Source organism: Acomys minous (genome assembly GCF_964271855.1).
Source record: "Acomys minous genome assembly, chromosome: 14".
NCBI classification, from domain to species: domain Eukaryota; kingdom Metazoa; phylum Chordata; class Mammalia; order Rodentia; family Muridae; genus Acomys; species Acomys minous.
The window spans coordinates 22,867,805-22,894,226 of record NC_140496.1 but is presented as its reverse complement, the minus strand read 5'-3'; the positions used below and the strand labels follow the sequence as shown (position 1 = coordinate 22,894,226).

General features: G+C 45.1%; 1 protein-coding gene across 2 annotated transcripts in view; it reads left to right on the top strand.

Annotated features, from left to right (window-relative positions):
• Nucleotides 1-5,033: 5,033 nt before the first annotated feature.
• The window catches only part of PHAF1 (phagophore assembly factor 1), a 29,847-nt gene continuing 8,458 nt past the window's right edge, over nucleotides 5,034-26,422 (top strand). The window contains exons 1-8 of one of the 2 annotated variants that reach the window (XM_084756744.1): nucleotides 5,034-5,314; nucleotides 12,396-12,478; nucleotides 15,773-15,856; nucleotides 19,393-19,436; nucleotides 20,835-20,914; nucleotides 21,169-21,263; nucleotides 21,798-21,895; nucleotides 21,988-22,100. In XM_084756744.1, the coding sequence (XP_084612870.1) occupies nucleotides 12,398-12,478; nucleotides 15,773-15,856; nucleotides 19,393-19,436; nucleotides 20,835-20,914; nucleotides 21,169-21,263; nucleotides 21,798-21,895; nucleotides 21,988-22,100 (595 nt within the window). In that variant the 5' untranslated portion in view covers nucleotides 5,034-5,314; nucleotides 12,396-12,397. Of the gene's footprint in view, nucleotides 5,364-12,395; nucleotides 12,479-15,772; nucleotides 15,857-19,392; nucleotides 19,437-20,834; nucleotides 20,915-21,168; nucleotides 21,264-21,797; nucleotides 21,896-21,987; nucleotides 22,101-26,422 lie in introns of both variants that reach the window. The other variant, XM_084756743.1, reaches the window with a different exon arrangement.

Below are 26,422 nucleotides of genomic sequence, written 5' to 3'. Positions count from 1 at the left end.
AGGCTTAGAATTTATCAGTCCATGAGTGTTATATTAATAAAAGGAGAAAGTACAAGAACTGTAATTTAAAATTTTTGTACCAGTTTTATCTGTTAAAAACAGCCCATTGGGGCTAGAGAGATGGCTCAGAGGTTGAGAGCACTGTCTGTTCTTCCAAAGGTCCTGAGTTCAATTCCCAGCAACCACATGGTAGCTAATAACCATCTATAATGAGATCTGGTGCCCACTTCTGGCCCGCAGGTATACATGGGGGCAGAGTACTGTATAAATAATAAATAAAATCTTTAAAAAAAAACAAAAACAAAAAAACAGGCCATTGTAGCCAGGTGTGGTGGTGCACACCTTTAATCCCAGCACTCGGGAGGCAGAAGCAGGCAGATCACTGTGAGTTCCAGGTCAGCCTGGTCTACAAATCGAGTCCAGGATGGCCACGATAACATAGAGAAATCCTGTCTCCAAAAAAACAGTCCATTGTGAACTGGGTGTGGTGGCACATGCCTTTAATCCCAGCACTTAGGAGGCAGAGGCAGGCGGATCCCTGAGTTCAGCAGCCAGGGCTGTTACAAGAAGGACTGCGAACACCTGGAGCTGACTTGTGTCTTCTGTGTTTATTGAACCAAGCTATTCACACGGTTGTAGGGGCACCAACCGAAAGTCTCTTCCAGGTGGCTGCTGACCATACCTGTGCACTGAGAACCCAAGCCTTTCTCAAGGTCCATATTTAAGCAAGAAAACCACATCCTGGCTGGAAAGCCCCCAAGGTTCCCTTCCTGCAGCTGTAAACTAAGCCAAAATATTCGATTAGCAAAAATACCAAGGTCAGACAACCTTTCAAAGAGCCCTCATCCTTGAGTTTTTCTTCCCAGAATTGTTTTCCGTAAGTTCCTCCTTAGAGTTACTGGCATTTTACTTAGCAAGACAAAATTCATCTGGTACCAAAATAGAGTTACCACAGTTAACTTAACAGCACTTGTCACAGCTGCAACACTCACCTTTTTTTCTTTTTCTTTTTTTTTTTGGGGGGGGGGGCTGGTACACGTGAGGTCGGTTGGTTGGTTTGGTTTTTTCTTTTTTTGTTTTTCGAGACAGGGTCTCTCTGTGCAGCCTTGGCCATCCTGGACTCACTTTGTAGACCAGGCTGGCCTCGAACACACAGTGATCCGCCTATCTCTGCCTCCCGAGTGCTGGGATTAAAGGCGTGCGCCACCATGCCCGGCTGGTTTGGTTTTTTCAAGACAGGGTTTCTCTGTATCCCTGGCTGTCGTAGACTCGCTCTGTAGACCAGGCTGGCTTCAAACTCAGAGATCAGACTGCCTCTGTCCAAGTGCTGGGATTAAAGGAGTGCGCCAATTTGGACAGAGGCAGGCGGATCTCTGAGTTTGAGGCCAGCCTGTTCTACAAAGAGTTCCAAGATAGCCAGGGCTACACAGAGAAACCCTATTTTAAAAGAAAAAGAAAGAAAGGAAAGAAAGAAAGAAAGAAAGAAAGAAAGAAAGAAAGAAAGAAAGAAAGAAAGAAAGAAACTGCTCTTGGTCCATAACTGGCGTATCATTGGAAAGCCCGTTTGAGAAGACTCCTTTGTCTTTCAAGCTGCTTGGTATCTTGCTTTTCAAGATATCACATGATTTTTACCAGAATGAATGTCAGCTCCTCCATCCCCTTCCTAAATGACTATTCAGCCTTCTGCCTGAGCTGACATATTTCACATGTGTGTTTAAGTGTCACTTGTGCCTGAGAAGGCCAGAGAGGTCATCACATCTGGAGCTGGAGTTACAAGTGCTAGGGAGGGGCCTGGGAACCCTCTTGCTGGTTCCAGTCATGTAATTTTTTAACTTAGATTCAAAGTCTTTTCATATAAGCCAGACACAAAAGTGCAGACCCACTTACAGATCTGTGAGGGAGAGATGGTGGGTTTACAGACAGAAACCAGGCTTGGAGAAATGAAGCCATCTGCCCAAGAGACAAAGCTATGGTAAATGGTAGAAATGTGATTTATCAGTCCATGAGCTTTATTATTAATTAGCTGCTGTTCTCTGAGGCTACCTTCTAAATCTAATTTGTAGGATACCAGGATTGTCTTCTTGGACACACTCTTCATTAACTACATGGTTTTTTTGTTTTGTTTTGAGACAGGGCTTCTCCATGTATCCCTGGCTGGCCTGGCCTCACTTTGTAGACCAGGCTGGCCTCGAACTCACAGCAATCTGCCTGCATCTGCCTCCCAAGTGCTGGGAGGTGTGGGCCACCACACCATGCAACTATTTTTTTTAAAGATTTATTTATTATGTATACAGTGCTCTGCCTGCATGTACAACTACACAGCAGAAGAGGGCACCAGATCTCATTATAGATGGTTATGAGCCACCATATGGTTGCTGGGAATTGAACTCAGGACTTTTGGAAGAGCAGCCAGTGCTCTTAACCTATGAGCCATCTCTTGAGCCCTACATAATTTTTTAACTTTTGTTTTGTTTTGGTTTTGTTTTAGAGACAGGGTCTTTCTGTGTTAGCCTTGGCTGTCCTGTACTCGCTTTCTAGACCAGGCTGGCCTTGAACCCACAGTGAACCGCCTGCCTTTGCCTCCGGAGTGCTGAGATTAAAGGCATGTGCCACCACCACCAGCCTTTTTAAACATTTTTAAATTGTGTAGGCATTCTCTGGAGTTGAGCTATTTCCCTGATGTACCTTGAATATTATATTTGTTGGGTTTATTTCTTGGTTTTAGGTTTTTGTTTTGAGACAGGGACTCAAGGTAGCCTTGGATTGCCTTATTTTTCCTACAACTGACTTTGGACTTCTTGGACCTCACACTGTGTAGCCTGGAATTCACTTCTGCCAAGAGCTTTCCTGATATTCAAAGCTTCACTTATGACAAAACTTGAGTGTGTCACATTTAAATATGCAAAAATAACATCCCTTGTTCACAAGAATCACTACACCCTACCTCAACTGGGATTTCCTGGGAGTTGCTTCAGTATTCTACTGGTTTTATGGTTTATCCAAACTTAATCATTTCATGGGGCTAGAGAGATGGCTCAGTGGTTAAGAGCACTGGCTGCTCTTCCACAGGACCCAGGTTCAGTTCCTAGCACCCACGTGGCAGCTCTCACACAGACATACATGCAGACAAACCACCAACGGACATTAGTAGTAGTAGTAGTAGTAGTAGTAGTAGTAGTAGTAGTAGTAATAATAATTTTAAAGTGTTGCATGTGGTAGCCTATGCCTTTAATCCCAGCACTCAAGGAGGCAGAGGCAGGTGTATTGCTGTGAGTTTGAGGCCATCCTGGTCTATAAAGCGAGTCCAGGATAGCCAAGGCTACACAGAAAGCCCGTGTTTGGGGAGGGGAGGGGGAAATGCAAAATAACCATTTCATTTTGTATTTAGAAGCCTGGGGCTTTTGTCTTTGTCTTGCCTCTCCTAAGACCCAGCCTAGCCTGTTGCATTCCAATTCCTCCCTACACACCCTTTCCCCTTCCACCTTGGTTTTGTTTGTTTGTTGTTAGCATAACCAGTCCTACCTTTTTTTTTTTTGTTATTGTTGTTTTTTGTTTATTTTGAGACAAGGTTTCTCTGTGTAGCATCTGGCTGTACTGGAATTCACTCTGTAGACCAGGCTAGCCTCAAGATTTGCCTGCCTCTGCCTCCTGAGTGCTGGGATTAAAGGCTTGTGCCACCACCACCAGGCTCCCCCACTTCCCGGTTTTAATTAGAGTTCTATTTAGAAAGTTGGTTGGGGAGGGTCACCATTTTTGTGTGTGTGTGTTTGTTTTCTTTTTGAGATAAGTTTTCCTACATCTCTAGTTAACCTTGAACTCATTTTGTAGCCTAGCATGACCTTGAACTTCTTTACTGCCTCAGACTCCCAACTGCTGTAATTTCAGGCAGGCACAAATCAACACACCCAGCCTCTACACATAATTAACCACACACGTCAGTGTTTATTCGGCTACTTCCCCACTGGACATTCCAGTGACCCAGTTGTTGTTCTGGCATGCGGAGATGCTTCTCAAAGACATCCTACTATTTTTGTTTTGTTTTGTTTAATGCCCGTAGCAATGACATCAAATTTTGATGAAGCCTCCACTGTTGTGCTCCCTTGCAGCCGGCTTGAGCATTTAGTCCGTCCCTCCCTGCTGAATACCAGCCTTAGGGAACAATAATGGGCCGGGCAGAGGTGGGCACGCCTTTAATCTCAGAACTCGGGGGAGGCAGAGGCAAGCCGATCTCGTGAGTTCCAGGATAGCTAGGGCTATTACACAGAAACCCTGACTCGAAGGAACAAACAAACAAAAAGGTCTTGGCCCCAAGATCAAAGACAAGAGAAGGAAACAGTAGTGGAGGTTAAGTTCTGCTGCCTAGGATCAAAGAACCTTGGGCACCCACCGGAAACTAAGGCACAGAATGCCTAAAGGTTTAGTCAAGACCATAAAGCATTATAAAACAGCAAAGCGGAGCTGCTGGAAGCAGCCTGTCCTTAGCGTTGTCTCTAAGTTGAGCTTTGTGTATATGAGACTTGACCCGGATCCTTTTACCGGCTACTCAAGCCCCTTGCCCTAGACCCACACACACATCCTCAACTCTCAAGTGGACCCTGCTCAGAGACAACTAGGTCAGAGGAGAGTACATTTCTGCACAACTATAGGCAGTTGCAGCCAGCGTCAGTACAGTGACAAGCTAGATGATGGTGCGCCCCTGCCACCCCCCCACCCCGCACGCCGTTAAGTCTCTAGATGTGTCCTTCCTGTCTGTACCTTTTGGTCCTAGTGCACATTAGGGGGACAGGTGTGTAGAAAGCAGACAACTTTAATTTTGTGGGATGTGTTGTGCTCGTTGTGCCTTTCCTTGTGTAGGCATGTATGGATGATGGGTTGCTCTTCAGGTTGTAGCGCCAGAATGTGCTTCTAGAGCAGCGGTTGCATTATTGGGCTACCCTTCCCGGGTCAGGCCTCCGATCTAGGGCTTGCGCATGCGCGACTCCGCCTCAAGCTCCGCCCCCTACATTTGAGCTCCGCCTTTGCCACGCTTTACGGCCCGGCACGCCGCTTTTGCTGCAGTTGCTCCGGCTGCCTGTGTTGCTGCTTCAGACGCTCCTTCCGCGGCTGCTGCCCGGGAGGTGAAGGGAGGTGAACTGTGTTGTGTTGTTGTGTTCGTGCTGCGGTCGCCGCCCTGAACGGAGCGGAGAGCCGGACGTCCGCGGGCTGGCGAGAGCGGCGAGTCAGCAACTGCGTGGTCTCCTCAGGCCGGGTCCTGTCTGCGCTGCCGCAGGGAGGCCGCCCGGCCCAGCGAACCGAACCAATGCTGGACCTGGAGGTGGTGCCTGAACGCTCTCTGGGGAACGAGCAATGGGAATTCACTTTGGGTCAGTGTGGGATCCTTTCGAGACACTCTTCGCTGGCCCCTGCTTCTCTGGCCCTTTCCGCTCCTAGTTTCTGCCCCAGATACCCCCGCGCCCGCGCTTCTTCGCCTTTTCGTATCTTCTATCTGGTCTTTCGGCTCCAGGCTTTAGCTGCCCGCTCCTCCCATCTGTCATAGGATCAGCGACATTCTCGCCTAGGGTCTCAGCAGGGTCCTTCATAGGAGCTGTGGTACTACTAATCTTAATAATACCCGGTACACTGCAAATGCTTGGTGGGAAGGCCCTGATGTTTAGAATTTATCTCTCCTATCCCTCCCTGAAGTCTGGGGGGGTCAATACTAGTGATGCCTATTTAGCAGGCTATGCGATAGTTAAGAAATGGGTAGCACCCCTCATCAACACTCAGGTCTCAGACCTGCCTTCCTTTAGTTTTAGTGAGGGACACAGACAGGGAGTGAGGGGACGTAGGTTCCCCTTTTCGGAAGGGAAAAACCTAAGCTCATATCTCATAATCAGATGGTGGGGAAATTGAGCTTGCCTTTGTTAAAGGAACTTCTGACTTGTTTTCTTCTCTTTTGAAATGTAGACTTAATGTGTGATGTCGTAATACTCGATACCAGAGTTAAAGGTTGAAATTGAGGGGAGTGGAAATTACGGATGGGCTTTGTAGACAATTTAGTTTGTTCAGTTTTTGTTTTGTTTTGTTTTTGTTTTTTGTTTTTTGTTTTGGCTAGTTGGCCCTTTTATGTAAACAAGAATCTTTGCATTCAGTAAACTCCAGTGTGTTTACTTTATGCCAGCACTAAGGAAAAGGGGTGGGAAAGGTGTTCCTCCTGCTTGTCTGTGTGGGCCTGAGCCTCCGGTGTCAGCCCCTGGACTGAGCCAGCCGCTCCATTTGATTATGGCTTATCCTTGAACGTGGAAGACTGTCAATGCAGATGATGTTGTCTCTTGTCTAGAGACAGTGTATATTGGAATAACCTAGCTGGGTAGATTGCTCGAAAAAACTTGCTGGGACTCAGTGGCTGCCTGCCTCCTGCCCATTGTAGAAGCCAGTTTTCTAGGGGTCTTGGCTCTCTTCTCTCAGAACTTAGACTGCCTGTTCCCTATAGAGGTCTCAAATTTTAATCTGCTATGAAATGTTCCATTCAATCTCCTGTGAGGCACCAAGAGATTGGTTGAAAGCCAATGATGTTTGACTTCTGACTAACATTTTCCCCCACCCCTGGACAACTCCTACCTAACCTGGACCTCCCAAGACTGGTTAAGACCTCCACAGACAGACTACAGATCGTACATGTAGAGTTTGGATCTCCTTGTTTGACCTAGTGAATATAGGAGATTGCCTGGGGTCAAGAAATTTCCAGAACCCAGGCGTGGTGGCACACACCTTTATCCCAGCACTCAGGAGGCAGAGGCAGGTGGATCGCTGTGAGTTTGAGGCCAGCATGGTCTACAAAGCAAGTCTAGGACAGCCAAGGCTACACAGAGAAACCCTGTCTCAGAAAAAAAAATTTTAAATTTATTTAGAAGAGAAGTTGAGTAGTTAAGAGCATTGGCTGCCCCTTTGAAGGACCAGGGTTTGATTCTTGGCCTCCACAGGTTCTGCATGCACATTATGCACGTGCGGTGCATTGTAGGCAAAACACCCATACACACTAAGTGTGTGAGTGGGTCAAAAGAGAACACACAGGAGTTGATTCTCCCCAGGTTTGCCAACACGCACCCTTACTCACTGTCATTTTACCAGCCCTAAAATCTGCAAATTTTAGAGGATGTGAATCCAGGACTGGTGGGGTGACACACCCAGGACTCCACTGTTTGTTTGTTTGTTGGTTTGAGACAGTATCTCTACCTAAGCCTGGCTATCCTTGAATTCACACTGGTCACAGAAATCCACCTGCTCTGGAGTTCACCACCCCACCCAGCAAAAGACTACAATTCTTTTTTTTTTTAAGAATTATTTATTTTATTCATATGAGTGCTCTGTTTTGATGCACACCAAAAGAAGGAATCAAATTCCATTACAGATGGTTGTGAGCTGCTATGGTTGCTGGCATTTGAACTCAGTACCTCTTGAACAGCCTGTGCTCTTAAACACTGAGCCATCTCCAGCCCAAGATTATAATTCTTTATAACTGAAGGCTTATTTTAGGAATTACACAATGAGGTACTGAACCACTGATTTTTATTTTTTATTTATTTATTTATTTATTTATTTATTTATATTTTTGGTTTTTCGAGACAAGGTTTCTCTGTGTAGCCTTGGATGTCCTGGACTCACTTTGTAGACCAGGCTGGCCTCGAACTCACAGCGATCCGCCTGCCTCTGCCTCCCAAATGCTGGGATTAAAGGCATGTGCCACCACCGTCCGGCTGAACCACTGATTTTTAAAAATAAGATATTTAATTATGGTGACTCAGAAAGTTGATACGATACAGTAAGTGAACAAAGCAAAGTTTAAATAGTTCGATTGAAAGAACTTTTTGAGTGAATACAGAGAAGCATAAAGATCTTCTTCATGGGGGCTAGAGAGATGGCTCAGAGGTTAAGAGCACTGTCTGTTCTCCCAAAGGTCCTGAGTTCAATTCCTAGCAACCATATGGTGGCTCATAACCTTCTATAATGAGATCTGGTGCCCTCTTCTGGTTCACATACAGAATACTTTATAAATAATAAATAAATGAATCGTTTAAGAAAATCCTTTTCACAGAACACTCTTCTGTAGCGTGCAAGGGTTGTGTGTGCTTTATTATTTTAGTTTTTGGTTAACATACAAAGAAATGGGTTTCGCTGTGACATTTGCATACATATCTGACACTGCTTTGTTCTTACTTGCCCCTACCCTGTCCTCCACACTTCTCTATTTCCTTCCTGTCATCCCCGCACTTAAAGTCTACCTTTTCCTCTTACGGTAAAAAGGGTAAAGTCATATTTGTTGATGAATACAAAAGGAAAGACATACAAGATCTCATTGCTCTGGATCATGTGGGTTAAAGGTGTTTAACTCTAGGTTGGGTTTGGATTGTTTTTTAGATCATTATGGAGCACTTTTCAAGATTTTTGATTTTTCAAGACAGAGTTTCTCTATGTAGCATTGGCTGTCCTGGACTCACTTTGTAAGCCAGCCTGGCCTTGAACTCATAGAATCCCACCTGCCTCAGCCTCCCAAGTGCTGGCATTAAAGGCGTGGGCCACCATTCCCGCCTCTGGATTTGTTTGTTGGCACCTGCCTGCATGAGTGACTGCAGAGTAGAGAGAGTGTAGGATCTTCTGGAGCTGCAGTTAAAGACAGCTGTGAGCAGCAGGTGCTGGCAATGAAACTCAGGTCCTGTGGAAGAGCAGCAACTGTTCCTAAACTTGGAACCATCTCTCCAGCCTCTGGATTTTGATTTCCACACTAGCTAGCCGATCTTGGATCACCCTGGACCAGCAACCTTGGGGCCCTTAACTTCTACTATTCTTTTCTTTTTGAGTAATGAAGGGACTGCATTCTGCTGAGAGTGGTCACGTGGCTACTGTGCTAGGGAAGTTCTGTGTGGGGAGGAATGGCACAGGACTGCTATTGTCCCCAAGTCTACATACCATTTCAGGTGTGTTTCACAGTGACAGGCTTAGTTGTCACTGTGTAACAAGCAGGAGGCAGATGTTCCCTAGTATTTTGCCTATGGTAGTGGGACCAAGAAACATACTTAGTCTGTTTCTCAGGGCTCTAACCTTCAAATTTAAGGTGTAGCACCCTAACAGACTTTTATAATCCTCTAGAAACCAATCACTCATGAGTTTATATAAGCTTTTTTGGGTTTGTTTCGTCTTTTGAGGCTTGGTCTCAAAAGTTCAGATGGCCTGGAACTCCCTGTGTAGACCAGGCTGGCCTTGAACTCCGATCTGCCTGCCTCAAATCCTAGGATTAAAGGCATGTTCCAAGCAGCTGGTTTCCTGGGCTTCATCTTTAATCCCAGCACTCGTCATGAGGGTAGAGGTACTGCTGTAAATCAATTTTCCCCTCTCCTAATCCTAACCATCCAAAGTGCGGTTGTGGCTGTTAGGTGGAGATAAATAAGTATGGAAGATTAATCTGCTGTAGAAGTATGTTAGAACTGGGCAGCGCTTGCCTTGTCACCACAACACTGTAAGGTTCTCTTCGTTTGCAAGCTAAGTTTACCTTATAGAGCTAGGTAAAGATGATAAACACATAGCTAACCAAAGAAGGCTGTCCTGGGCTGCCCCAGGTTTCTTATTGTAGTCTGTGCAATGCAGATGTACCATTGCCTCTCATTATAATGGAGAACTGCATGCAGCCTCTTGGCTGCCTTCCTGGCCTTTGTATAGTGTTGGGAGATTAGGAAAATGCCAACAACGGACAGGAAAACCTAAGCAGAATCTTTGAGAAAACCACAGATCCTTTGACCATTGTGGAATAATTTTTAGTTCTTTGAGACAGAATCTTGTCCATACTAGTCTGGAACTCTGAGAAATCCTCCAGCCTTAGCATCCTCAGTGCCGGGATTACAGATCTGAGTCACTGTGTTTGGCTTGAATTTGCTTTTGAATTTCATCTTTAGAATCCTAAAGGCAGATTTAAAGGGCTACTTGAGAAAGCGATCTCCAGCATTGTTATGTTGTACAGATACAATGGCTTGCTGTGTCCAGGATAATATGTATGTCTGTTGTCTCTGCTCACAAACACTGGAAATTGAATGGGAAATTATCCTATCCCCTAAAGAACTTAGGTTAATGACACAGCAGGTGTACAGAAATAGTTGGTTTATTATAATAGATGTGTAGGATGTTGTAAAGAGAGAAGGGACTTGACCAAACCTAGGGTCCCAGAGAAGGGTTAGTATTAACCCACAGAGGACAAACAGTTTATGTACGCAGGAAAACATAGTCAGTTTGGATTTATAACTGGAGCATGGTGTACTGGCAAACAATAGCCAGGCATGGTGGTGCACCCCCACCCCACCCACACACACCCTTTTAATCCCAGGATGCAGGTGTATATCTGAGTTCCAGGCGAGCTAGGGATACAGTGAGACCCTGTCTCAAAAAAAAAATTGTTTTTCTCTGGAGTCCTAATTCTGTTTTGTTTCAGCTGTCTGGGACACTTTAAAGGCTCTGGGCTCGTGGGGCAGATGGTAAAGTCTGTTGTGGGCTTCCATTAGGAAGTACAGTTTATAAACTGGGTTCAGAGAGGCAGGGGAAAAGAAAGTTTAGAGATTTTGGTTTAAGATATACTCACTGGATATTAGAAGTAATAAGAGAGACCCAGAATCCAGAAGAAATACCTTTTGTCAAACATACACAGACTGAGACCGCTGGAGGAACAGCAGGAAAGTCCCGCGTGCTCTAGCGGATCGTTCTCATGGGTGTGTGTGGCGCACATGCCCTCCCGTTGCAGGAACGGCAAGCTGAATGATGATACTCAGACTGCTCATATTCTCAGCAGCTCTGTCTACCGTGTATTAGGTCCTAAGCTATAGAAGGCTGAGAGTGGTTTTTATTGATTATAATTCAGGACTGGGGGTTCAGCTTAGTAAGTTGCATGTCCAGCAAACATGAGATTCTGAGTTCAGTCCCCAGAATTCACATTAGAAATAAATTAAACAAAACCAAAAAATAGCCTGGAGGTAGTGGCACACTGCTATAATCGCAGCACTTGAGAGGCAGAGGCAGGCCTTGTCTACATAGGTCTACATACATACAGACCAGGACAGCCAGGGCTACACAGAGAAATCCTGGCTCAAAAAAACCAAAAATAAATAAAAAGACTCAGTGTGGTAGCGAGGACTTGAAATCTCAGCACTGGAAAGGTGGTGAGGTGCATCCCTGGGGCTTGCTGGCCAGCCAGCCACCCTAGTCTACTGGGGAGCTCTAGGCCAGTGAGAGATGCTGTCTCAAAAACCATGGTGAGCAGCTGCTGCAGAATGAGCCTGAGACTGTCCTTTGGCCTCCACGTGTGTGCATGTGCACATGTCCACATATAAAATTACATGTGGCCTTCTGATGGGTTGCTTTTACTTTTCTTAAAACTCAACATAAGCTCCTCAAATGAGAATGAAATAGAATTGTTGAGGTGACGTGGACCACAACTTCTAACTCTTCATCTGAAGGCTTGTTCTGCATTAACTCATTTTCTCAATCTAAGTATTCATTCATTCTAAAGCCACTAGATAAATAGATGGCCAGCTCTGAGCAGGGAGCTGGGTAGTCAGAGCAGAAAATAGTTCATGCTGTCTTTGCATTCATGAAACAGAGTTTTTAGATTCTCCAGAATTTGTCTCTTCCTGTTGAATGTTAGTGGACCCCCAAAACAAACTGTATCGTGGTGAATCCCTAGAGTGTTAGATAGAGGTGCCGGTTTGGATCACTTAAACTGGAAGCAAATATAAATCTGCTTGTAATGAGCCTTGCCTTCAACACTTAAGTGTTAAAGAGATATTTGTGGTTTATTAAGTAGAAATCAAATGAAATTCTTTGTAAAAATAGGTTGATTTTGATCAATCTGTGACTTTAATCTTTCATTTGTTTTTGAGACTTGCCTCAAATTCGCCATCCTCCTGCCTATATATTACCTTGCGAGAACAGAGATTTACAGGCATGTGCCACCATGCCCAGCGGCTTTAAACCTTGACTCTTTTTAAGTCACAAGTCTTAATACATTCTCTTTTGAGATACGGAGACAGATGCCAGAGAGGAAGAGAAGGGACCTGTGCTGGGTCATAGGAAGCTAACACAGAGTCAGGACTAGAGCGGTAAAGTCTGCTTTTCCCAGCCTTCTCTTGGCTCATGCTGACTTTGTCTTTGAGCTCTTCAATTGCTTAGGATCGGTTTGGCTGTCCTATCTCTAGGAAGCTTTTTCTGTGTTTACTTTCTCCCCTCAAGTGGTCCCTTGGAGTTTGCTTTTGCCTTTATCCTTACTGACTTCAGGGACTCCGCCCTGTGTGCTGGCTTCAGAGATCAATGCTTAGCACTGTGCAGGTGTCAGTAAGCGGATAGATGAGTAACCACACGGTGTCCTTCCTTTATTTCAGGGATGCCTCTGGCTCAGGCAGTAGCCATTCTTCAGAAGCACTGTCGCATCATCAAAAACGTCCAGGTTCTCTACAGTGAGCAGGTGAGTGGTGGCTGGCTTGTTTACTGGAGTAGACGTCTTGGTTAGTGAGGCACGCTGGGAGGAGCTGCTGTGTTCCCACAGGAGAGCGGGTCTCAGGTCAGTTTTTAGGTATGTCTTCTTGCTTGGGAAACTTCGCTCTTGATAATGTAGTGCTGCCAGGTGTAAATGGAAGAGCAGTAAAAACTACACCTGTTTTGTTTTGTTTTAAAGTGCTTGTCGCCTTCTTTTGTGCTTAAGTGTCTTTTCTGCTTTTGTCCAGAGTTGTTGCAGGAAAAATCTCTAGCTAGCAGAGCATGAGTTGAAAGGAAGCAGGGCCAGCTCACCCCTCTGTTCTTCTCCAACCATCTTTTCTCCACTGAGCTCTGAACCCTGCAGTTCTGTGACATTACAACATGTGCAGCTTTGTAAAATAGCCTTTATGTCGCAAAACTTTGAGAGCAGTTTGAAGCCTACAGAAGCCGAAGGCTGTCCCTGTGGCTTCGCTGAGACTCTTTGAATACTGGCTGGATTTTAATGAGTTTCAACTCTCAAAGCAGATTAGGTTATAAGTGGGTAAGATTTCTGGTAAGCTTCTGGTTTGGCTTAGAGCAGCCGCTGAATCAGGCCAGAGATGACGGGCTTCTGAAGTACCTAGCCCTTGGGTCCTCTGAAGGATCTGAGGATGCTTAGTCTCCAAGCAATGCTTAGACATTCAAGTGGCCTGCCACAAAATATAGAACTTGGCAGAAGGTAGAGGGGCTCCTGGAGGCATGGTGACAGTGGGTTCATGGGTGTTGAGATCTGAACTCCAGCAGCAAGTGCTCTTAATTTTACCAATATTTAGACATGAGTGGCTTTGGAATTTTAAAGCCAGGTTTTGTGTAGCCAGGGCTGGGCTTGAACACCCAAGCCTCCTGTCTCTACCTCCCAAGTGCTGGGATTAAAGACAGATGATACTATGCTCAACCAAAAATATGTGGATTTTTGAGTCTAGATCTACATTCTTCCTGCTTGTTAAGTTGTGTACCTTGTGAAAAGTTAATAACTAGTCTGTCAAATTCATATATTATTATAACAATCTTTGAGACAGGGTTTCACTGTATAGCCCTGGCTGGCCTGTAACTTGCTTCATAGACAGGCTGTCCTCAGACTCAAGCCGCTGTCTTCCTCCCCATTGCTGGGACTGAGGTTGTATGCCACCATCTCAGCTTTGAGCAGAGTTTGACAAGGATCTAAAGATGGAGTTGGCACTCCAGTGTAATGCTGTCTTTTAGACAGTATCTTACTGTGTACTCCAGACTGGTCTCTAGCTTGTAATCCTACTGTGTCAGCTTCCCAAATGCTGGGATCATGGGTGTGTGGCACCATACCATCTTTGTGGTGGTTTTAAATGTGAGTCTGTTCTCTTCTTACCTTTTTTTCCATAATATATTTCCTCTTTGCTTCCAAGTTCAGAAAACATTTTGCTCCTATTAAAAGTTCCAGGAAAAAAAATATTTTTTTCATCCTGTCCTCTTTGTTTTTCGAGACAGGGTTTCTCTGTAGTCTTGCCTGTCCTGGACTCACTTTGTAGACCAGGCTGGCCTAGAACTCACAACAATCTACCTGCCTTTGCCTTAAGCTGGGATTAAAGGTGTGCACCACCACACCCGGCTCTTTCTCCTCTTTTCTTTTCACTGTTCTTTCTCCTCTTTGGTGGTGCTGGAGGTGAAACCTGGGACCTCCAGTATACTAAGCAAGTACGCTACCACTAAGGTACACACCTACCATAGAAATGCCTTATCTGTGCAGATCACACAGAGGAACTTAAAGCGTGCATATCAAGCAGAAGCCATCGTTTTTAGAGGGCAGAGCATTGATGGTGCCACCTGGGTCCGCCGGGTGTTAGAGTCAGTGAGGGACTAAAATAGTTTGAACTAATTCCAGCAGGCTGTTGGGGAGGAATTTCCCTGTAAGGCCTTCCAGGGTGGCATCTGGCTTTCTAATTTGTCCTTGTCTCTTAAAACCACACCTCTGTTACTCACTGTTTACTTTAGTTAAAGCCTTTAAGCCTTTTGAATAGCTTTGTGCCCCATGGGAGTTTGAGATAGTGGTTGTTTGTTTGTTTTTTCCTTCAACTTGTAGCAATCTGGGTCAATTCTTTGGTCTTTAAACTATCTTTGAACTGTTTGCATTAGGCTAGAAGCAGGAATAGGAGGCAGACAGCTGTTCTTGATACTTTCTGACCTACCATCTTTGTCCTCAGAACAGCCTTGGAAGAAAGAGGGGACCTACTCCTCAGTAGGAACGAGAATCATGACACTTTTAGGAGATCTCAGGTCTTGAGGGCTCTGCCCGCAGCTGTGTGCAGCCGCTCCCCACAGCACTGAGGGGCAGCTGTGGAGTGTAACTCCTTAGATCTTAGACTTGGACTTTTCAGAAAGAAGCATTTATAGTATGGAATGAGGGAGAAGAAGAAAGAGTTCTATTTTTTGTAGAACAAGATCACAAGGTATTTTTTTATTCCAAGAATTTGACCCAAAATATTCAAAATAAAACATGTGATTGGTATGCATAGCACCAAGAGCCTGCCTGCAGACGTGGGTTCAGCTGACATCCATAGCCAGTACTTTGCTAAGTTTGGATCCTGAAGCTTTTCACATGACATGTACTACTAATAGACTTCCTAGTTTAATGGCTGTAAACTGTGAAGATAGACAATCACCCTGGGGCCCAAGAAAATGACCTGTTTACTCAGTGAATTCTGTCCGTTCCTCCCATGTATTTGTCCTAAAGTCTGAAAGGGAAAGGCTTTTTTGAGCCTCCCAGCACTCAGGGAGGCAGAGACCCACAAATCTCAGCAAGTTCAAGGCCAACCTGGTCTACAAAGTGAGTCCAGGACAGCCAAGGCTACACTGAGAAACCCTGTGTCAAAAACCAAACAATAAATAAATAATAAAGCAGGAGTTGCGGGCAGAAGAAAGAGATTCTGCATTTATGCAGCAGTTTTGTTCCTTTGTTTTTAAGCTTCCAGACTTTCTCAGTTGGGAGAAGGGGACTGTCTTTCATTTTGTTTTGTTTTTTGTTTTTTTGAGACAGGGCTTCTGTATAGCTTTGGCTGTCCTGGACTCAATATGTAGACCAGGCTAGCCTCAAACTCACAGCGATCCGCCTGCCTCTGCCTCCCAAGTGCTGGGATTAAAGGCGTGCGCCACCACGCCCGGCTGGGACTGTCTTACTACATATTCCCTGTGTTGCATTTTTGTTGTAAGGCTTTTTAGTAGATGCTGATGAATAAATCAGTTGCTCAAACTGTGTTTTATTTTTGTTTTGTAGTCTCCTCTAAGCCATGACCTCATCCTTAACCTGACTCAGGACGGGATCAAACTACTGTTTGATGCTTTCAATCAGAGACTTAAGGTAACCATAAATGACAACTGTAGTTCCGTATCTGGCTGGTCCAGTCTGTCTGAAGTTAATTAACATGTGCTATTGTGAGGTGTTCAGGAAACTTTTAAGTGAGTGTGTAGACTTCTTTGGTTCAAAGACCACAGTGTAGAAACTAAAGCTATGCATATTTCTCTAAAGGTGGGTTGAAAAGTAGGACTGAGCTGGTATGGTTGGAAGAGCTCTTGTTGCTCTCTGCTGAGGGCCTAAGAAGAGAGTGTCCCAGACTTAGGGGAGCATGCTGAGAGGAGAAGAAGTGCTGATAAAGATCCTAGAGGCCTTGACCCAAATCTTGTTTAAAAGGTTCTGAGAATGGAGCCTAACTACAGGATAGGATCCAGTGACTTTAGTCTGGTGTATGTGTGTTGTGTTTCTTCACTTTTATTCCAGACAGTGTGACCTGAAGATTGAAAAATGGAAAATTCTCTGGGATTTAGGGTTTGGTATTAATACTACCAGGAACAAGTTGATTCTTTAGCCCCATTGTGGAAATATAAACAACTTGCTGATGTATAGGGTATCTTAATTGGCATGGGCATAGGTATGCAGTCTGCCAGCACCTGTTCAGTCCAGGATGTTTATAATACACTCTGTTTTCAAATGCCTGGACTGCACAGGTTAGTCATGTGACACCAGACTCATGCCTCAGAGTCATGAGGTTAAATGGCACACCAGTGCTGTTTTCCTGCTTAGGTTATGAAGTAGCTCTTCCAAAAGATGACATGCTTCCCAGCTCCTGTCATCCAACCACAAGAGAGCTACTGAGAAGAGAAAATAGGACGCGGAAAGGATTCCCTTTGAGGGGATCCTTCTGGGAGGTCGTTGGCCAGCCATAGTTGTCAATGTGAGAGAGAAGGGGAGAGGGAGAGGGAGAGAGAGAGAGAGAGAGAGAGAGAGAGAGAGAGAGAGAGAGAGAGAACAAGAACGCTTGCATCTTCCACAAGCAGGACTTCCGGCTGACAGCAGACAGACAGTCGGCAGAAGGTCCTGACCTTAGTGAAACGGCAGCCAATTTGGCGTGGTGTACTGCCATGCCTAGGCACTCTGAGGGGGACCCTGGCTACCCTTGAAGCCACTGTTGTTCCTGTCTTCCTTTTCATGGCCTCCCTTAGCACCAGCTTCCACACTTACAAGCTTCATACTGCCCTTAAGTGGCTTCATAGGAGGTGGGCCTACCTAATAAGCTTTGCAGACCTTCCCTGTACAAAATAAACCATTACCCCATTAAGTGGCTTAATGGGACCAGTGAAGAGCCCACACAAGTTTGAAGAAAAGGATTCCTTTCTTTGCTATACAGCTCTCCTAGAACTCACTGTATAGGCCAAGCTGTCCTTGAACTCACAGAGGTCCACCTGCCTCTGCCTTCTGAGTACTAGGATTAAAGGTGTATGCAGCCACCGCCTGGCATGGAGAGGCTCCTAACTTGATTCAGTGTGTGTGCGCGTGCGTACTACATGCATGTGCCACAGCATACATGTAGAGGTTCGTTCTCTCCCGTGTAGGTCCTGGAGGTCAAATGCAGGTCCTCAGGTTTGGTGGCTTTACCCTCTGAGCTATCTCACAAGTCCCAGTGTTAATGTTCTCTGGAGGGGGAAAAAAAAAAAGGCCAGAGGATCAAGAATTAAAAATCATCCTTGACTACCTAGGGACTTGAGGGCCAGCCTGGATGACATAAAGGCCTGTCTCAAAAAAAAAAAGGAAAAAAGAAAGGAAAGAGGAGCTAGAGAGATGGCTCAGAGTTTAGTTGAGAGCACTGCCTGTTCTTCCAAGAGGCCTGAGTTCAATTTCCAGCAACCACGTGGTGGCTCACAATTATCTATAGTGAAATCTGGTGCCCTCTTCTGGTGTGCAGGTGTACATACAGGCAAAATTCTATATATAATAAATAAATAAATCTTTTTTAAAAAGATAAGAAAGAAAAAGAGCCAGGTTTGGTGGCACACGCCTTTAATCCCAGCACTCAGGGAGGCAGAGGCAGGTGGATCTCAGTGAGCTCAAGGCCAGCCTGGTCTGCAAAGCGAATCCAAGACAGCCAAGACTGCACAGAGAAACCCTGTCTTGAAAAAGCAAAAAACAAAAGAAGAAGAAAGCAAAGTTAGGCATAGTTGTCTTGTCAGAAGCTAGATACTTTTGAGTGTGTGTCCCAGTTTCTTCCACATCTGAGCTCAGAGTAGCATGACAAACAGGCACTGGGCCAGCTCTGCTTGTGCCATCCCCACTGCAGGATAATAAATGCTTCCCCAGCCCCCAGCCAACCCATGCTCTTGGCTGCCAAGCCATGACATCACAGTATCAAGGACTTTGTAGCACTTATTACTTGGTACCAGAGATGCCTAAGTGTTCAGTGCCTTTTCATTTGTCTCTACCCTGACTCCTGGCATTTCATCTGAGGCTGACCCTATTAAAGGGACAGTTTCACAAGGGCCCTCAGGATCTTCAGGTTCAACCAGATCCCTTTATTAGGGACATAATCTAATACTCTCACACTGGTTCTATACTAATGTAGTGCCTATTTCCAAGCAAGATGGACCTCTTCCTTCATCATTTTGTACTGTAAATAAAATAAGCTAATTTTATTGGAGAGTTGTTTTGTTTTGTTATTGTCATTGTTGTTGTTTTTATAATGTATCAAATATGGAATGGGGCTTGGTGCATGCCTTTAATTCCACCACTTGAGAGGCAGGAAGATCTCTGAGTTCAAAGTCAGCCTGGTCTGTATTGTGATTCCCATGCCATCCAGAGCTACATAGTGAGATCCTGTGGGGGGGGGGGAGTATGGTATGGAAGGGGGAAAGGTCTCAGTATTGAACACATAGCATCAGCAAGCTGAGTGGATATGTTTCCTGGAATGTGGCATTGTCTTGTAGAACCATATGTGTTCAGTGTGGCTCAGTGGTTAGATGTAAGGACCTTGATCCAAAGCATCTGCAGTCAGCACTTGAGCACTCTATTGGAAGACCAGAAGCTATGGCTGAGTGTAGTATCCTTGTAATCCCAGCACTTGGGAGGCAGGGGCAAAAGGCAAGTTGTAGGATAGCCAGCACTATGTAATGAGACCCTGTCCCAAAAAGAAAGTGAAGGAGGAAGGTTATGGGGTATGTTTTCTTCCCAGTTTTGTTCTTTGTCTTATTTGGAGATGGAATCCTACTGTTTGCTCAAGCTAGTGCCAGACACATAGCTCCATCCTCAGCCTCCTAAGGAGATGAGACCATAGGTGTGCAACACCACATGAGGCTTTTGTCCTCCCTAAATGTAAAATGAGCGCGGAAGATAACATGCACTTCTTCAGGAGAGACTTTTGCTGTGGGGGGCACGGGTGGTGAAGCTCAGATCATATTAAACATGTTATTGCTAAGCTGTGTCCCCGAGTTTGCTTTTGGGAATATGTTCGGAGGCAGGGTTTCAGATAGCTCCAGCTGAGCCTGAACTCAATCCTGGCCCAGCCGCTTACCTGTCTTTGTAACAACTTAAACATTTAGAACACCTAAACAATCTATTTTATTTTTTAGGTGATTGAAGTTTATGACTTGACAAAAGTAAAGTTAAAATATTGGTAAGTTTTCTCCCTTACTGGTATGTGTGCTGTTTGGTACAGACCAGCTCACCTACTGTCTTCATAAAGTGCTGAAGGATTTCACTTCCAGCAGTCCAGGAACTACAGCCTGGCATCATAGTGCCCTGAGGCAGCCTCCCAGTCTACTCAGATTCATGAAGAAGTAAGCCTCGTTAAGAAAATACTGGGTGTTTAACACATTGGATGCACATATAAAAATCTAACTCAGCTCTCCCAATAAAGTACAACTTCGGCTTAGGAATGCTATGACAGTCTCCTGAGTCATAATGGCCCTTTCCTGCATGGCCCTTTGTCACCTCTTTCAGGTTTTTCTGAATAACAGAAATGGAACAAGCTAGGTACTTCTGACTCCAAAACCAAAGCTAAAGAGACTATCACTGAGAGCAGAAGGTGGATTTCAGAACGAGAACAACATGGCCTGTACAAGCCTTAGGTACTTGAGCCAGTTGGCAGAGTGTCATGCTCACATTTAGAATGTCCAGGGGCTAGGAATACATTCAGCCCAGTGGTGGTGAACTTGCCCAGCATACGTGAGGCCGTGAGTTCCTTCCCCAGGACTGCAACAACAAAAAAGACTGCCTTTAGTAAGCCCTTTAGGACCAGTTCCTGGGGCAGTTCTGTCAGCATTTGCTGGTACAGGAATGGACAAACAAATATTTAGTGACACTAGATCCATTTGTCCTTTTAGTGTTATTTGCTAGAACATTCTTGGGTTAAGGTCTGATTTGTTTGTCTTCTCTGTCCTTTTTATTTAGAGCCAGTAATATATTGGGAGGCCCCAGAGAGTCAGTTCTATATATGGGCTTCCAAGAATTGACCTATTTTGTGCCTAATTAATTCCTCCTATTTAATTTTAAAATTACTTGTTTGGCTGGGCGTGGTAGTGCACATCTTTAATCCCAGCACTCAGGAGGCACAGGCAGGCGGATCGCTGTGAGTTGGAGGCCTGCCTGGTCTACAGTGAGTCTAGGACAGCTAAGGCTAACACAGAGAAACCCTGTCTTAAAAAACCAAACAAAAAACGAAAACAAAATTTTTATTTGTTTGTTTACTCACTTTGAGACAGGTCTCACTATGTGACTTTGCTAGCCTGGAACTCTGTGTGTAGACCAGGCTGGCCTTGAACTCACTGAGTTCTACCTCTCAAGTGCTAATGAAAGGTGTGGGCCACAATGCCTAGCCATTTTATTTTTGTATAACGTGTTTTAAGAATAGCTCTTACGCTGAATACAGTGGCACATACTGGTGATTCCTGTGGAGGCCAAGACAGGAGTGTTTTTAAGGCCAGCCAGGGATTCTGTCATCCCAGCCACCATTTCTCATGATCTAAGCCCATCTTGTTAAGCCTGGTATTTAAAACATACTTGTATTTTTCAGTGGAGTGCATTTTAACTCTCAGGCCATCGCTCCTACCATTGAGCAAATTGACCAGTCTTTTGGCGCAACTCATCCTGGAGGTAAGCCAAGTTCACCTGATTCCTCTGGTCAGTAGAGGTAGCCCCTAGCAATAAGCTTGTGGGTGGTGCCATCTCTCCTCCTCTTGGGTGCTTGGGTGGGTGTGCAGGACCCCATAGCCTTGTTTTCTTGCTAGTGGGTCAGTTCTGACACTAGACATGAGGAATTCCCCAGCTGGAGGCATTGCTTCCTGCCAAGCTGGTTTACATCAGAAAGCAGATACCAGTCAGCTGTGCTGTTGTTTCTTCCTCCACAGTGTACAACTCTGCCGAGCAGCTCTTCCACCTCAACTTCAGAGGACTGTCTTTCTCTTTTCAGTTAGACTCCTGGACCGAGGCTCCCAAGTATGAGGTCGGCACTTCCTGTGTTTTGTTTTGTTTTCTCCAGTGTTTATGGTGGATAAGGAGCTGAGCAGAACACCTGTCTTTGGCTACCTTGTCTTTGAGTTCTTTAAGGACCAGGAGAGATAGAATGGGTAGAACTGACAGGAAGGGCAAGCCTGGGCCGGGCGTTGCTAGCAGAGGGGATTTTGCACTGCCGAAGAGTTCATTCTCTGGATCTTCAGTTATTTGTTGCTTCAAAGAGGAACAAGCCAGAAGTGATGGCGTACACTTGGGTAATCCCAGTAGTTAGGAGGCTGAGGCAGAAGGGTCTCGGGTTCAAGGCCAGCCTGGATTAGTAAACCCTGTCTTAAAGGGAGGGAAAAGGCAATAAAACTCAAAGATGAAAGGTGCGTTTGCTTATCTAAAGTAGGTTAGCTGACTCCGTCAAGTGTGTGTGCTTTGACCAGACCAGTTCTTACAGGCCATGAGTGCCAGGGAGCACTAGACCCTTAATCATGTGGTCTACACAATGTTCTTAGTGTACTTTCTGTCTTGTTCGCAGCCCAATTTTGCCCATGGTCTAGCTTCTCTTCAGATACCCCATGGAGCAACTGTAAAGCGAATGTACATCTACAGTGGGAACAGCCTTCAGGATACCAAGTGAGTGTGAGGAGGAGCACGAGCTTCCTGCTGGGCCCACAGCCTCGGCACAGAGGGAGATCCATGCCTTGTTTATTCTGCGCCTCCTCCAGGGCTCCTGTGATGCCCCTAAGCTGTTTCCTGGGCAATGTATATGCTGAAAGTGTAGATGTTCTTCGAGATGGAACTGGACCCTCAGGGTTGCGACTTCGCTTGCTAGCTGCAGGTAAGTCCCTGGCTGTGAGCTTGCTGTAGGCTCCCTGTTCATCATCCTCATGTGTCGCCATCCACCTCTGAAGTGGCGGGTGATGGCTTTTCTGATTTGTTTTTTGTTGCTGTTGTTTAATTGGTTTTGGTTTTTTGAGACAGTTTCTCTGTGTGGCCTGGGCCTTCTTTTTTTTTTTTTTTTTTAAACTTGTTTTCTGATTTTGGTTTTTTGGGACGGGGTTTCTCTGTGTAGCCCTGACTGTCCTGGAATTTGCTGTGTAGACCATGCTGGCCTCTACTGGGATTAAAGGTGTGCATCACCACTTCCCAGCCACATCTGAACCTGTTAAGGTGATGGTTTTAGGAAGCTCTGCTTTGGGGAGGTAGAGATCTCACAGTTGGGATTAGTGTCCATACAAGGAAACCCCTGAGAGCTAGCGAACCCTTTCTAACACAGGAATATAACAATAAACACGTCTACAATCAGGAACAAAGCTGGAAGCAGTGGTGCACACCTGTAATCCTAGCACTCGGGGAAGCAGAGGCAGGCTGATCTCCATGAGTTCGAGGCCAGCCTGGTCTACAAAGCAAGTCCAGGACAGCCAGGGCTGTTACACAGAGTAACCCTGTGGGGGTGGGAGAAAGAGAAGAAAAGAATTTCATACAAGTTTTAGGATGATATAAGCACTTAATCCATTACTAGATAGTTAATAGAGAACAATAGAGATGTGGTTAATTGTTTCATTAGATAACAATCTAGTGCAGCTTTAATTTAATCAGGGGACAAAACATAGTTTTACTTTCGTGTGTGATGCGAGCATTTGACTGTGCTAATGTGTGTACCCAAAGGTGTGCCTGCAGAGGCTAGAACAGAATATGGCGTATCTTCTCTCCACCTTATTGCTTCAAGGCAGACTCTCTGGCTGAACCAGAAGCCCATGGCAATTCAAGACAGGGTTTCTCTGTGTAGCCCTGGTTGTCCTTGAAAGAACTCGCTCTGCAGAACAAGCTGGCCTTGAACTCAGAGGTCTACCTGCTTCTGCCTCCTGAGTGCTGGGTTAAAAGGCCACCACCGCTACCTGGTGGCCTTATTTTAAACATAGGTGCTGGGAGTTCAGATTTAACTAGGAGTCTCTCCAGCCTCACAACTTTGTCTTCAGTAAGTGTGTTTTGGGAGTTTTGTTTTGCTTTCAGAGACAGGGTCTCATAATGTAGTCCAGACTGGCCAGGAACTTGAAGCCATCCTTCTGTTTCAGCCTCCTGAGTAATTTGGATTAGGGACGAATGCCACCACTTGTCTGTCTTAACAGCAGCACTACCAGGCTTGCACATAAGTCCACTACAAAGACATGTGCCTTTGTGGTGATTTCCGGAGTGTTCCTGGATAGAGACCATGCCTTCTTGGAGTTCATAATCCAACCTGCATATATCCTCACCCACTAGGATCTTGTATCAGTCCCTGGGTGTGGTGGCTCAAGTCTGTAATTCCAGCACTTAAAAGATTGGGGCAAAAGGATCTAACCTGGGGCTATACTTTAAGCCCCTCCCTTTAAAAAAGGAGGAGGAGGAAAGAATAATTTTAGTACTTACTGAATTAACTCTGAACCATTAGCAGTTAGTCTTGTGTTGTTGATGATGACTGGTGGGGGTGTGGGTAACAGTATGTTTTTTCTGTGCCCTCCTTGATCTGAATAGTGATGTGGAGACCTGTTACATTTATTAAAAGCTTCAGGCCCTTTAGCTGGGTAAGTACTCAGCTATTCCAACCTGATAGTGCTGGCCTGGCCGACTTGCAGCCATGTGGCCTATTACCTGCCATCTTAGTCTGGCACCTCCTTCTTTATCCAATCTATGTGTTCAGATGGGGATGCCTCCTTTCTCTGGTCCCCCCTCTCACCCCACCCCCACCCCCAGGAAACCCTCTCTGGGATCAGAAGTCCCACCTTAACTCTCCAACCCAGCTGTTGGCCATTCAGCTCTTTATTTAACCAATCCGAAGGTGATAGGAACAATGTTTATAAGACAGAAGATGCTTCATAATAATGACAGTACCAACGTGTACCTGTAATCAGATCTCTGCCTGAACTGAAATCAGCCTTTGAAGATAATCTTCACACAGCACACAAAAAGATTATCCCTACAGGAGTAGGGGTGGAGGACATATGTCCACAACATAGAAGGGCAACTTTTCAATTTTTTCTTTTTTTCTCTGTGTAGCCTTGGCTGTCCTGGACTCACTTTGTAGATCAGACTGGCCTCAAACTCACAGCGATCAATCTGCCTGCCTCTGCCTCCCCAGTGCTGGGATTAATTAAAGGTGTGCGCCATCACCATCCTGCTTAGAAATTTGGAGTTGATTGTCTCCTTTCATTTTTATGTGAGTTTGTCAGATTTCAGATTGAGTTGAGTGCTGGCTCTAAAATGTGTTTTAATATAATTACATCAGAACAGCTTCTTAAAGGAATATTGCACTTGAGCCATCATTTGAGAAAATTGACATAGAGCAGACAACAAAATCGAGTTTTGCTGTCTCTCTTCTCAGGAGGGTCACCCCTGAAATAACAGCGTCTCAATCTAGAACAGTGGTGATCATAGTGACAAGAGAAACAACCCACCGAGTGTGAAGATTTCGGCCAGTACTGGCTACCTGTCTCCCAAGACCTCTCACTGCTTAAACTGCTAGTGGGGGGAAAACATTTTCTGCTCTTCTCCAGAGAAGTGTCCAATCCAGTTTCCGCTGGCAAACACAAGGGTTTTCTCCAACCCATCCAGCACATCTGTTCCTTAGGTAGTGTGGCTCTGGTGATATGTTAAGCAAGAAGTCAGTTCAATTTTTATACACACTAATTTATAAAAAGTTACTTAAGAGCCAGGCATGGCAGTGTGCACCTGTATCTCAGCACTCAGCAGAGGCAGGCGGATCTCTGAGTTTGAGGCTAGTGTGGTCTAAAGTAAGTCCAGCACAGCCAAGGCTACACAGAGGTTTAAAAAAAAAAAAAAAAAAGATAGTTATGGAAATCACAGTCTAAGCTGATTTACCCAGATGGTCTTCTGTGGCCTGTTAGCTCATTAAAGATAACCTCGGAATACAAAATGTGTCCATGTCAAATTAGGAAACAGAAACACAGACGTCTCTTGATTAATTTGACCAAAAATGAGCGCCCAGATTTGAATTCTCCACTTCTCTCCTTGTGTGTTGTGCTGTATATTTTGTAGTTACCAGCCTGTCTCTAGCCTGTCGATCATATGTGTCTGAATTTGTGCCTCTTCCTATATCTGTCTGTCCCTCCCAAAAGGCTTTGTTCTGTTTGTTTATGAGAATTTGTTTATTTATATAGTATATGAGTACCCTATCTGCATGTACACCTGCAGGCCAGAAGAGGGCACCAGATCTCATTACAGATGGTTGTGAGCCATCATGTGGTTGTTAGGAATTGAACTCAGGACCTCTGGAAGAGCAGACAGTGATCTTAACCTCTGAGCCATCTCTCCAGCCCCACTCTGTATGCATTGACCAGTACAAAAAGCATCAAATGGGATAGGAACGAGGGATATTTTAGCAGAGTTCTTGTAGGGGTGAGATAACTCTGACAACAGCAAACATAACTGCAAATAAATGTTTTGGTTTTGGTTTTGGTTTTTCAAGACAAGGTTTCCCTGTTTATCCTTGGCTGTCCTGGACTCGCTTTGTAAACCAAGCTGTCCTTGAACTCACAGCAACCCACCAGCCTCTGCCTCCTGAGTGCTGGGATTAAAGGCATGCGCCACCTCCACCTGGCCAGATGCTTGTTTTTTATAAGGTTGTTTCTAGCCAGGGTTAGGCTGCTTTCAACAAACGATCACTACAACAGCCACAAACACACATATACTACTAGGTATCGGGCATGGAAGAATATGTAATTTAAGATGAAAACTGTGCATTAGCTAGGATGTAAAGGCTGATTGCATGGGAAATCCAAGGCATAGTAAGGTTGACACATTTTTTTTCTTCTTAAAGACCAGTTAAACAGACTGAGAGTATAGTAGGATTAAGTACATAGTCTTAAGTGATCTCAAGGGGTATTATTAACTTTGCTGTGAGGTCTGGAAAAAATTGAGTCATTTGAGGGTCAAGAGATATTTTCGTATCTGGGCAGTGGTGGCACTTTAATCCCAGCACTCCAGAGGCAGAGGCAAGCTGATCTCTGTGACTTAGAGGCCAGTCTGGTTTACAGAGTGAGTGCCAGGACACCCAGGGCTACCCAGAGAAAGCCTGTCATAGAAATAAATATGTAAGATAATTGGAGACTCTGGGTGTGTTCTGTAGGTCACCCCCCTAGGCTTGCCTAAACGGCAGTATTT